The sequence below is a fragment of the Danio rerio genome, chromosome 22, assembly GCF_049306965.1.
Source record: "Danio rerio strain Tuebingen ecotype United States chromosome 22, GRCz12tu, whole genome shotgun sequence".
Lineage (NCBI taxonomy): Eukaryota > Metazoa > Chordata > Actinopteri > Cypriniformes > Danionidae > Danio > Danio rerio.
The window spans coordinates 5,948,994-5,962,698 of NC_133197.1; the positions used below are offsets into that span (position 1 = coordinate 5,948,994).

Consider the following 13,705-nt stretch of genomic DNA (forward strand, 5'->3'; position numbering starts at 1 on the left):
AAATATCCTTATTCTAAAACTTTACTATAAAGTAAACAGTGATGTAGAATGTAAGAAAAAGTGAGCTTGACATTTGTTTAGCGACAATATTCTTCATCTTGAATTATTTTTATGCTAATCTTAATCAGAATGATTGTTTAATACATCTTTAGTGATTCAGATTGCTCACGAACACGATCCTGTGACAATTCCACCAATATTCTTCACAGATTTCGCATAAATGCATATCCCCATCCAAAAATAAAACAATAAATGAAATGAATTCCGAGAGAGAGCACTTATTAAATGAGTATTTAATAATACACAGTAGTTTAAAGACAGTGTTCATTCACCACTGAAGCCACGGCCACAGCATTGTTAGTAGTTCAACATATTACAGACAAAGGTATAAAAAAGTGGACTATAAAACTGTGATGATAATGTTAAACACTTCATCCCTTCAGGTCTACAGATCACAGCACTGTCGAGTAAGTAAGATTAAAAACATTTGATAAATTTCTTTACAAAGATTAAGTGTGAGTAATAAAAACCAACCACTCTACATACATATTTGGTATATTTTAATACATGTTAGTAGCTTAAAATATCATTAAAGTGTTTGTTTACCCAAAAATTAAAGTTATATTATTAATTACTCGCCCTAATGTGATTCAAAACCCCTGAGGCCTTCATTAATCTTCAGATTGCATATTGATGAAGTCCATGTTGTTTAAAATCCAGAAAAATACCAAAAACTTTCACAAAACTGACCTTATGCCTTCTGTGGTTCAAGTTAAATATTCCCAGGCTATGAAAATAATTTTTTGCGCACATGAAATTAAAATAGTATCAGTGCCAATAGCCTAGCGGTTAAGTGTGTCAACATATAACACAGAGGTGCTCACGGTAAGACTTCTTGATTATGGGAAAAATCCCAAATCACAATTATATTGGTTAAAATTGTAATTATGATTATTGGATGGATGGATGCGTAGACAGATAGATGCGTAGATAGATAGATAGATAGACAGATAGATGCGTGGATGGATGCATAGATAGATAGATAGACAGATAGATGCGTGGATGGATGCATAGATAGATAGATAGATAGATAGATAGATAGATAGATAGATAGATAGATAGATAGATAGATAGATAGATAGATAGATAGATAGATAGATAGATAGATAGATAGATAGATAGATAGATGATAGATAGATAAATATAGATTAAAGCAGTTTATAGATAGATAGATAGATAGATAGATAGACAGACAGACAGACAGACAGACAGACAGACAGACAGACAGACAGACAGACAGACAGACAGACAGACAGATAGATAGATTAAAGCAGTTTATAGATAGATAGATAGATAGATAGATAGATAGATAGATAGATAGATAGATAGATAGATAGATAGATAGATAGATAGATAGATAGATAGATAGATAGATTAAAGCAGTTTATAGATAGATAGATAGATAGATAGATAGATAGATAGATAGATAGATAGATAGATAGATAGATAGATAGATAGATAGATAGATAGATAGATAGATAGATAGATAGATAGATAGATAGATAGATAGATAGATAGATACAATAATCGTTTTATATCGATTTACTTTTTTTTGTCCACAATTGTCGGAAGCCAAAATCGAAACTGAATTTCGATTAACTACACAGCTTTAGCTCACGGTGACAGTTCGATTCCAAGCTTAAGGTATTTTGGCTATCATTCCTCTCTCTCTGCTCTACAAGATTTCCTGTCAGTACTCTTCACCGTCCTATCCAAAATAATAAAAATAATATACATTTCAAATAAATAAAACTAGGATAGCAACTTTATTTAAAAGTGAGAAGAACTCCTCAGTGTCAGTATAGAGCGCACGTTCATGTTAGCGATATGTGTGTCATACCTATAACATGTTTCGTAAGATTCTTTTGCTTTATTTCATGAAGAAGAAGTGACACATGTGCATTGGGGAAAGGTATGCATTATTGAATGAATGTGTGCAATATACTGACACTGAGAAGATGAAACTGTTGAATAAAGTTAGTTTTGTTATATGCACACAAAATTATTCCTATAGCTTGATAATCCGACTGAACCACTGAACCTTAATGCCTATGGAGGATGAGAATTATTGAATTATTTTAGGTGAAACTTGAGAAGTAGAGTGAAGGTCTCTGGGGATTGGAACAACATAAGGGTGGGTATTTAATAACAAGCGTTTCGTTTTTGGGTGAAACAACCATCTAAAAGGAACACTCCACTTTTTACAATGAACGTCCCCTTTTACAACTCCCCTAGAGTTAAAACGAGGAGTTCAACCATTTATAAACCATTTCAGCTGATTTCCAAGTCTGCCGGGAGCAATTCTAGCTTACCGCATCAAAGTTCCTTGATTATTATAAAAGAATAAGAGAAAAGTTTCTAGACATATTGACCTGGAAAACAGTAACTTTCAGGAGTCAAGCTTTATTATAGGAACTCTATTTTTAAATGAGATGCTAATGGTCTAATCCAATTCAATGATTTATGCTAAGCTAAGTGCAACCCCGCAGGTCCTACACCACCCAACCCGCTCCGAACTAGGATTGAACCAGCGACTCAATGCATGGAAGTCGGTCGCTCTAATGCTGCATTCACACCAGACACGAAAGCGGTGGCAAGCGCAAGTGATTTACCTGTCAAGTCAATGCAAAGACACGAATAGACATCCTGCGGCGCAATACACGCAAATGACACAATTGCCGCGAACGAAATGGCGTGAGTTGAGCAAGCTGCGTGATTGATGGGCTTATCTCACATTTCACTCATGTTGGAAAATGTAAACTTTAGCGGACATCCAAGCTGTGTAAACCAATCATGAGCTTTGTCTTATAGGGGCGTGATTATGACGTAGCGCCTGTTGTTGGTGTTCCGGGGGGAAATCTTCCTGCCGACACTGGACAACAGTTCATCAAACTGGGGTGGCTCAGTCTGAAGCACTGCTGAAAGCCTCCATCATCCAGGTGCGGTTTCTGGAACTTAGGAGTTTATGAACTCACAGAGCTGGGTGCATCTCTGAAAGGATCTAGTGGACTAGTGACAAGGCTCCAAACGAATCGACGCTGTTTTTCAGCCTTCATAAAGCACATAAACACGTGAATGTGCGCTAATGAATCTGAAATAAAGCGAGTAAACTCTAAATGTTCACTCGTCTATTTATGCATGGATATCGCGATTTGTTCAAACGTCTAGTGTTAACACAGCATAACCAAGAGCCTAAAGACCATGGCCTCTAGCGTCTGCTGCTTATTAGAGGTCTGATGGGTGAGGTTTACAACCTGACCTCGATTACATAAGCTAAAAGTGCTTCCGCTAGACGTGGAGATTGGCTGAATGGATTCAAAAATGGTAAATCTCAACTACTGAATTCTAGTGGACTTGTAAAATTAGGCTATTTTCAAATAAAAGTGTTACTTTAATGAATGTCTTAGTAGTTTCATGTTGCACTTTTGATAGATCTTTGGATTTCTTGTGTTTTTGCACTTTGACCATGCCTGTTTTATAAAAGTATAAATGATAGTAGTTTGGACTCGACAACTTTACTCGGTGTCAGAATCAGAGTTACCGGATTCATGCCATTTAGTGTAACAATCACGCTTGGGTACAAAGCACAAGTGCACCTGGCACGTTACACACGTGATTGGAGTCTTATGGGTGCACAATTTGCATTTCCGTCTTCCGAATGTACTGTCGCCTTTGATGTACTTGGGCAGGTGGTTGTCAGTAGAAGCAATAGCAGCCTCGCGTGCAGGAGGATAACCAGCCCTTATTCCTGCAAGCTCTGCAACCAGAGTCTCGCGGAAGACCTTCTGGGTCATGGCCTTCTGGTTCTTCGACTTGGCCATCTGCTGGTGCAGAATAAAGGCATTGACGACAGCGATGTCCACAAAGTGGTAGAAAAAGGACCGATACCACTTCTTTGTTTTATGGAGGACTGTGTAATATCCGATTAGTGCATCAGACACATCCACTCCTCCCATGTGTCTGTAATGAAAAGAAATGTGCAATTTATAAGATATGAAACTCAATTGATGAAACAAATGCTCAAATATCAGGTGTGTAACAGTATGGTTTGGTTCACAGTATTGGAGCCATAGTATGGTTTGGTTCAGTTTGCTGAGAGGGCAGGGATTATAGTGTGAAACCAGCTATGTTAAGGGACACTAGATGCACTTTTGACCTTATAATAGGAATAATTACACTTAAACTGTAGAGCGTGGGGTTACATATTTCTGTTTAGTGCTGTCAGTTGGTCGTGGTAAACTAAAATCAAATATCTCCAGAGCAGAATTGTCAGCAATAAACACTTCAAGGTCGCAGTACAGTACATTTAGGCCCAGTTTCACAAACAGGGCTCAGTTTAAGCCAGGACTAGGCCTTAGTTTAATTAGGCTATTTAAGACACATTTATAAAAATGGCCTTAAAAAAATATTACTGGTTTGCACCTGGAGACAAAAAAATGACACTGACATATTTAAGACATCTCTCCACAAGTTATTTGAGTTGAGACAGCTCAAACATTGAGCCTTAAACCTAGTTTGTGAAACCGGGGGTTAGAATGTTCGGTTAAGTTAAGGCTCTTCTTCAAACACACCATGGATCTCTATGTTGACCTTATTCCGTGATGCAGATGTGTGCTCATTTTTCTGATTGTTTTAGAGCTTCCATTCATTTTTAGACATTATAAACCTGAATCGGAAGTGAGACTGGAAGCCTTGAGCCAAAAAGATTCCAATGGCGGGGCCCGTACCTCATGAATAAGGTCAATATACATAAATCGGTGAGATCTTTGCTGTACTCTGGTGCAAACCTCTCAGAAAATGTTGACAATGCAGAGTGCAAGATCTGTGATTGGTCAGCTTGGTTATTATAGGACGTTTCCATTGTCAAAAGGTACCAAAAAACGAACTGTACCACTTTTTGGGTACTCTTTCCAAAGGGTACCTAGCACAACAAAAGGGTACCAAATGATGTGAATCTGCCATGTGTCCTGTTGTTGTTTATGAGGTCGTCAAAGAGTGCGAGTTGTTTCACTTTCTCTAGAGATTTGTATGCATTTGTCATGCGTCTATATTTGAAATACCGAACTTCAGCTCATAATAATGACAATGTACGCATGATCATTGATGTGCTTCTGATATTCCTTCTATTAGTACCATTTGGCAGTGGAGACACAAGCCTGATAAAGGAGACTCGTACCGAACTGTACCACTCAGTGGAAACAAGGCATTAAAATGGGCATGGCTGAGAGTAGGGTTGTAACAATATACCGGTATGACGGTCTACCACGATTTGAACGTGCACGATTATCATACCATGAACAATTGCATATCAACGGTTATAACCCTTAAAGACCGAGACAGCCGCCCGCGGCTAAAAATAAGTATTGCTCTTAAATGTTTAATAACTTTTGATCCGCTGATCCGATTCATACAATTAAAAGATTGGCATAAAGAAGAGAATCTCAGCTTTCCAGTGCTGTATACATAACATTCGTGGACTTTCAGAGGCTCCGGAATCAGTGCGGTTACGTCATCAAAATTTGACCACGCTGATTTGACAAAGAAACGCTCGTCACTGTGTCTCCGGACAAACCAGACATGATACATTGATGCATTATCCCTCCTCCATGCCCAGATTGGTTCAAACTCGCTATATCACAACCAATAAGCATAGGTTTCGCTTTTGTTTGTGGACCAAACAATGAGCTTTTTGAACAACACGGAATGAGAGATAGGCATACATTTATGCGCGGCTAAATAAAACGCAAAAAAAAGAAGTTTTGCATGAAATAATTCTCATACTAAGTACTTTTGCATGCACAGCAGCACAGAAACATGACAAAACAGTGACACAGCAAAGACGAACTGCTGCTCTTGCTGTTTTCAAAAGACGCAAATGAAGGTGCAGCTGTTTGTCTTCAATGCAGACAACCAAATCCATATCCACAGACAACCATATCCATGCTGGCACATAAAACCTAAGGATGTTCCATATTGAATCTAGTTTCGTTATGTAACTATTTATAGTATAGTAAATATTTATATCTATTTTTTTACTGAGGATTTGCACCATGTTTATTTGGACTTTATTTGGACTTTGACACATTATTTATTGTTTTCTTATTTTTTATTTGTTCGTTGTAAGTGGTGTTGTTTATAGTAACTAAAAATATATTATTTGGAAAAAGTCAAATTTGCTTCACTGTTCTATTATTTTGTAACATTTGTAACATACCGTATACCGCGAAACCGTCAAACCGTGGTATTGTTTTAGACGATTATCATACCGTAAAAAATTCATACTGTTACAACCCTAGCTGAGAGCCATGGGGGCAGAGCAAGATCAGTGGCGGGAGTGTGTAACAAGTCTTGAGTCTCGCTTAAGAACTCTGAAAGGATACATTTGTTTTGTGTTTATTTTATGATCAAAGTTGTTAAACATTTTTCAATTCCTGCCTCTTCCTAGAATGAGTATGAGTTTGAGCTACTTCTACAGTATCATTGCACGCATATCACAAAACACCGGCAAAAAAACTTGACACAGTCGAACTGGAAACCCTACTGCCTACTAGTGTTTCAGAGGTAGGTATGCTTTATTGCAGGGGTGAACAACCCTGTTCCTGGAGATCTACCGTACTGCAGATTTCAGTTGCAACCCCAATTAATCGGTCAGATTTAGTTGTATTTGGCTTAACCGTTCTTGGGTGGCTCTAATACAGGGGTCACTAATCTCGGTCCTAGAGGGCCGGTGTCCCTGCAGGGTTTAGCTCTAACTTGCCTTAACACACCTACCTGAATGTTTCAAGTGACCTAGTAAAACCTTAATTAGCTTGTTCAGGTGTGTTTGATTAGGATTGGAGCTGAAATCTGCAGGACACCGGCCCTCCAGGAACAAGTTTGGTGACTATTGCTCTAATACATAAAATAAGTTAAGTAAGCTGACTTAAGTTCTTACAGGGAGAAAACTTTATTAAAGACAATGAATAGTGCAGTTCCTCAGCAGTGATGTTTTAACTCGTCGATCTTCAAGTAACTTAACCCAAAGTACTGTCAGTGAGACATTACTCTGTAACAAAGAATATAACCTCCCCCTGGAGATACCCAAATGGTTTAGCTCGGTCACAACTCTTGAGTTCCTGTAGGTCATTTGATTCACACCTTTTTAGATGCAGATTCTTGTTTGCATATGAAACAAGCCATACAATCTATCAAACCACTCCTGCCTGTGATTATCAAGTGCTGTTCAGGTCATAATTAATTGGTTCAGGTGTGTTTGATCAGGATTGGAGCTAAAGGTACAGGGTTGAGCACTTGTGCTCCATGTTTGTGACTTTTGCTTATTTTACGTCACTAAAGATTTGCCTCTCTGTCCTGTATCATTGTCTTGCTAGGGTGGAAGGGGTTAGGGACGGGGTGCAGGGACTCATTGAGGACGCTTTGTGGGAAGTACCTTTGTATGGTATAAGAGTAAAGGGTTGTCAAAAGTATCGAATTCTGTACCAATTGACACTGAGAATTTCCCTCTAAAATTTAAGCACATGTTCTTAAACACCGCTGATTGGCCATTGTGCACATGCTCAACAGAAATGACTGTAATTGGCCATGAAGATCATCAGCTCATCACCGAGTGCAAACACAGATACACAAACATGGAGCATTTAAAAGCCGTGTAGATCAGCGGATCCATGAGCGGATCTCTTGTATGTCAGCTCATAGACTGACCAGCTGATCGACGCAACTTTAAATCCCTCCTGTGTCCATGTGTCTGTATTCGCACTCAGAATGGTGAACTGATGACCGTCATGGCCAATTACTGGCCATTTGTGTTAAGCATGTGAAAACATTGGCCATCCAGCGGTTTAAGAACGTGCTTAAGAGCACTTTAATGTTAAATGTTTTAAAAATGTATCGATTGGTACCAAACTTAATGCGTTTGGCAACACTACAAGAGTATTGCAGTTTCTATAGTGGGGTCTACCATGCTCTTTATGCCTTGTTTCCACGGAGTGGTATGGTTCCATTCTCTTGGTTTCATTGGTACCATTCTCTTGTGCTAGGTATGGTACAGTATTTTTTTTTTTTTGGAACTTCTGACAGTGGATATGGACATGAATGCAAACCATACTATACCAAACCATACCTCTCAATAAAAATGGGTCATTAGGTTCAATTAAAATATTGTTACACCTCTATAAAATACTGGAAATAAACTTACTTGTTGTAGTCCAACACAGCAGCTGGCACGGGGAAATCCTGAGGAGTCCAAACGCCACCTTTTCCTTTCACATTCCGCTTTATATAGTCTCCGTTATACGCTTTATGAAAGGTGGAGCACATCAGCACGTCTCTCTTGTCCTTCCACTCAACAAAAAGCAGACCGTCTTCTCTAAACCAGCGAATATTCCCACGAGGAGCTGGAGTCTTTGAGTGGCCAATGCGATTCGCTCGAATCGTGCCACAAGCCCCGATCTTCTTGCTGAGCAGATCTCTGAAGAGTGTGGGACTGGTGTAAAAGTTGTCGACAAACAGCTTGTATCCAGTGCCCAACACCCGTTCATCAATCAGCGCCATGACAGAATCATAACTTATACCTTTCCTCTGCTCCGTTTTCACCTTTCCCTCATAAATGAAGAAGTCCCACGTGTAGGCGCAGAGGGAATCTGCCAGCACAAACAGTTTGTACCCCCATTTTGTGGGTTTATTTTTCATGTACTGTATGAGGCCATGTCTAGCCTTTGACGCCACCATTCTTTCATCGATGGAGATGTTCTGATGAGGATGAAATGAAGCTTTACAAGCATCTCTAATGTCCTGGTACAGCGGTTTGATCTTACACAGCCGGTCGTATTGAGGTGTTCCTTTCTTCTTGTCATTTTCTGCATCCACTTTGGGATTACTAAGATGGAGAGCCCAACACATGCTAAGAAATTTTCTACAAGACATGATCCTTGCAGGATAGGGCAGACTGTAAAAGTCTGTCCTCTTCCAATAATCTGTCAGATTGAAGCATTTCACTATGCCCATGTAAATCACCATGGCTATGAATGATTTCAGGTCTTTGATGGTGATGTTCTTCCAGGGTTTCTTCTTTTCGTTTGTATGCATGGAGGCGTAGATGTTTGAATGATCTACAATTTTCTGCATCACTGATTTGGAAAAGAATAACTGAAAATACTGCAGAACGCTGCATGACGAAGTGGATATCAACTGTGGACCGGGTGTACGTTTGGGTTTAAACAATAGCTGAGGCGGCTCAATATCAGGCTCATCTACACTTTTCCACTTGCTTTCTAGGATACTGCAGGAAAATGGTAAAGATCGTCTCACGCTGCCTTTCCTACCTTTGGCACTCCGTGCAGAGCCAGGTGAAGCAGTTCTACGAGACTTTGCTGGGGATGGAGAAACAGAAGACGGACCCTTTCTCTTCTTCTTTAGTGGGGTGACCTCTGGAGACCAATCCTCATCAGAGTCATCTATAAACCTGTTGCATAAAAAAACAATAGGTCAGACACATAGACACGGCCACCTGTAATAATTATTTAAATAGCGCCTATACAATTGCAAATGAGAATTGTGCTTATTCACTTGTTAATTGTGACACGAAGTGGCTTCCAGGTCCAAGCACTCTATCAAGCTGTAATGGGAGATTCAACAAATGCTAATAATAATTGTTTACAAAGCAATAATACTTTTGAGAGGGAGAGTTTTAAACTTATTGCCATTTCAGCTTCTATGGCTATGTCATGGCTAAAAAAAGAGATAAAGTTTACCACATTTTATAAATACCGCTTTTCTATAATTATAAAAATATTCTGACAATTAAAAGTCATCAACAGCAATAAACAATACACAAGATAAAATACAGAAATAGTAATAACAATGATGATAATAATATATACGATAAAAATCTGAAACAGTTTAGGGATTCCTTTTGAAAAAACTTGTACAATTTTAGAAGAATTCACATTTAAAAATATTTAAAGTCTCTCCAGATAAAAATTGTTGTCTTATAACATTAAAAATGGGGCATTTCACAAGAATACGTTTAACAGTTTGGTTTCTGTTGCAGTATAGACAATTTAGTTCTTCTCCTTTGAGTAAATGTTCATGCGTGAGTCTCGTGTGTCCAATCTTCTATAAACAATGTCATCATATCTTGACTTGAAAAATAAATTAGATTTTCTTCCTATTTCTGGCTGAATTCCAAAAAGTTTGATAATACTTTCGAAGATCACGATCGTAATAAATATATATATATATATATATATATATATATATATATATATATATATATATATAATTGTATATATATATAATTATATATACACATATATATAATTGTATATATATATATATACACATACACACACACACACACAAACACACACAAACACACACACATGCCTAATATCAGGTGCTCAGAAAGTGAATATAAATTGGTATATAAATTAAATTGATTAAATATAAATTGATTATAAATTATAAATTGGTGTCTGTGATGCAGCAGGGCTGATGTGCACACCAAGATTCTATATAAAAACTCACTTTATTGTGGATAGGACTAAAAAGTGGTCATAAACGAATATTTTCTCAATTCAAATGAGTAGCTGCTTGGACCTGGAAACAGTATTTTACGCGTCACGACTTAACAAACGGATTCAGATCAAAGTTTCAATTTTATGCATCTAAAGAATGGAAAAACAGGTCACTGTTGTGCTTATGAATTAACAATATAACATTAAAAGAGTAAGTTAAAATAATACCCCTGTTAAAAGCGCAAATTTTGTTTGAGAAGACTTTAATAGTCACCATGAAAACAATAATTACATTTTTATTACCTTTTGTGTGTCTGTGACCGCTCCCTCTCTATTTTTGATAGCTCAATAGTAGTTTTACAAACTTAATAATCAGATTTTCTGTCGTTTATTTTTATCACCAAGTCCTTGAAGTGGTCATTTTGAAGACAAAGCTCTTAAAATGTAAATTTTCCAGTCTAATTTCACAAGGAAATGCAACTATTTAACATTTTGTCAGTTTAGTGGCTAATTCGTACGAATTCAGTCGTACGAAAATGTACAATTTTAAAAAGAAGGCGTGGCACCCAACCCTGCCCGTAAACTCAACCGTCATTGGGGCATGAGCAAATCATACTGAATTGTACGAATGAGATCATAAGAATGCATACAATAATAGCCACTAAATCAAAAAGTTACGCATTTTCGTGAGATTGTGTTAACATCATCATGACGCGTTACCCTCAGATAATAATAATCTGGTTATTGTATTTGAATCGCATGCCAGTTGATGAGTTAAAAAAAAGAATAAAATGTAGCTGAAAAAAAAAAAATCACCTTACCGTAAATAAATAAGACATAATTAAAAAATATGGTAAAGAACATTTTTAGATAAGATTCAAAATCTTTTCTAAAATATTGATGAAGATTCTGATAAATGAAAACTATAATTCATAGTGACAAACAAGATTTCCTGTTATTCCTTGACTAGAACAAAAGAAATTTCATGACTAGGACAAAACATTTTTTTTTTACTTTCAACGTCTGCAAAACGACTTCTATTCTATAGATTTCCAGAAATTTCATGACTCGGGGGAACTCCTTCAGTTCTTAAGAAAGTTCATCAGCTATATTTCAATGGTTAAAGCAGTTTTAAAAAGGACAAGTTTAGCAAAGCATCATTCAAATATTACTTTCTTTAAGTTCAATGAAATATTTTAAATATATAGTAATTGTCAGAAAATATTGCTTACTTGTGAAGTAGACAATTAACCTAGGACCATTATCAAAGTAAGTTTGTATTGTGAGCAATTCCATGCAAATGACAACCTTGCCATGAAAAAAAAAAACGTTTTTACCAAAGTGAAACCTTGTGAAACCTTTTCTACATTTTTTGTGCAACCAAGTGTTTATACAGTACTTTAAAATACTCAAAATGTATCTGGTTAATCAAATATAATTATTTGAAAACATTGACAAAGTCAAACAAGTTGCAAATTCACATCCATAACAGCTTTTCCCTCATAAATGCAAAAAAATAAAATGAATCATATTTGTTTTTTAGAGAGCCAACCTTTTTATTTAGCATTGTTTCTTTTGGGTTGTGCAGTTTAATTTAAAGAATTACTAACAAAGTATGTTGTAAATTGCAAACTTGCTGACTTGTCACATCCATTATTTATTTTCCTAATTTAAAATAAAAACAAATGTTTACAGATTGATATTTTTCTGATCCCATAACTCTGTGGGAGTTATTTTGGTTAATTTAAACAGATATTTCAATATAATGTTAACATATACTTCCTCATTGAACTTAATTTAAGTAATTAATAACTTTAATTTTTACATCAATAACGCTGTAATTGCTCTTGTGAGGAAACAATGAACTCTAAAAAACTGTAAGCAGATTATTATTATTTTTTTTAATTTTCATTCAATCATACATAGTTCACCACTGACATTATATAATTGAAGATGCAATGTACAAAATAAATTAAACAATCTAACAATCTGCACTTTAAATCCCAGATAATCTTGTTTTAAGAAGCTTTAATCAAATTACCCATTCAAAACGGGGTCCATCGCCTCGAGGAACATCTCCTCTCCAGAGTCCGCGCTGGAAGCGGCACTTTCGTCTGACGATTCCTCCGAAGCAAGCGTTTCATCTTCATCCTCACTGCTATCCTCAACACACTCATCAGTTCTGTTTTCATTCGTTTCATCCATTTTTGTATATGAAACACTGGTCGCAACTCGCAAACAACTCGAACTCGCTGCAGCAAATAAATCTCGTGCATGGAAGGCGGTCCTACTGAGAGCGCTGCACCCTGATTGGTTGCTTTTCATGTCTGTTCCAGTATACTGCGATATCATTGGTCAATACTTCAGGCAGCGGGAACCTGGGCGAAATCTATTGATATGCATTACACACACACCCTCAGTTACCTCTGCAGGAATGGGGGGACACACAAACATACCTCGACAGGACTAAAGTAGGGCCTCATTTGGCACCCTGATAGAGTGGTTAACTCCATAGTCATTTATATTTGGTAATTTAATCTGATGAACCAAAGCGACGAGTGGTTGTGGTATTTAAAGCCTTTGGAAAGATAAGGCATTGTGGTACCTCTAAATTTACATGGAACAAAATGTTAGAATTGTTTTTTGAATAAGTTACTTTTTATTAACATAAATTACCACATAATTCAAAAATTATGAAAAAAACTAGTAATTTATAGTAAATATTAGTGTTTTTGTTTCCAGTACTGGAAGGGCATCCGCTGTGTAAAACATGCTGATTAAGTTGGCGGTTCATTCTGCTGTGGCGACTCCTGAATAATAAAGGGAATATCTGCGCATGCAGAAATACACAGATTTTGAGCCCACTATTGAGTCTATGCACTTATGTAAATTTTAATTTATTCAGTTTTAAATTAATTTCACTAATATTATTGCGATATAATAATATTAATTTTAAAATGTTCATTATTTATTAACAGTGCAGTTTGTAAAGTAATATTTCCTGTTTTTCAGTAGAGATATTATATGGGAAACTTGCTTTGTATACCAAATAAGTGGATCTAATTAGAATTGCATTGTGAACATTAAATAAAAGTTAAAAGGTATTCCTTTTTTATTTAGTTTTTAGTTGT

The 13,705-nt window shown here is 36.7% G+C and overlaps 2 protein-coding genes across 3 annotated transcripts in view; both read right to left on the reverse strand.

The window, feature by feature from the left end:
* The window catches only part of s1pr4 (sphingosine-1-phosphate receptor 4), a 525,180-nt gene that overhangs the window by 395,021 nt on the left and 116,454 nt on the right, over positions 1 to 13,705 (reverse strand). The gene's annotated exons all lie outside the window — the stretch shown is intronic.
* Positions 1,474 to 12,855, reverse strand: wu:fc11c11. Of its 2 annotated transcripts, none has more exons than NM_001431426.1 (3): positions 12,616 to 12,855; positions 8,255 to 9,520; positions 1,474 to 4,020 (listed from the first exon to the last, which is right to left on the reverse strand). In NM_001431426.1, exons 1-3 carry the CDS (start codon positions 12,777 to 12,779, stop codon positions 3,576 to 3,578), a joined length of 1,875 nt encoding a protein of 624 aa, NP_001418355.1. In that variant the 5' UTR covers positions 12,780 to 12,855; the 3' UTR covers positions 1,474 to 3,575. The 2 variants fall into 2 exon arrangements, 1 of the variants encoding a protein (NP_001418355.1); XR_012397311.1 differs by lacking the exon at positions 1,474 to 4,020 and adding an exon at positions 6,176 to 6,793 and having other exon boundaries at positions 6,933 to 9,520; positions 12,616 to 12,833.

Bases quoted from the DNA above. Each gene is read 5' to 3' on its own strand.
- wu:fc11c11 (NM_001431426.1), bottom strand. From the start codon at position 12,779: ATGGATGAAACGAATGAAAACAGAACTGATGAGTGTGTTGAGGATAGC. The intron at 9,521-12,615 runs GTAATTTGATTA...TTTATGCAACAG, and splicing joins ATGGACCCCGTTTTGAATGG to GTTTATAGATGACTCTGATG. The intron at 4,021-8,254 runs GTAAGTTTATTT...TTTTCATTACAG, and splicing joins GCTGTGTTGGACTACAACAA to ACACATGGGAGGAGTGGATG.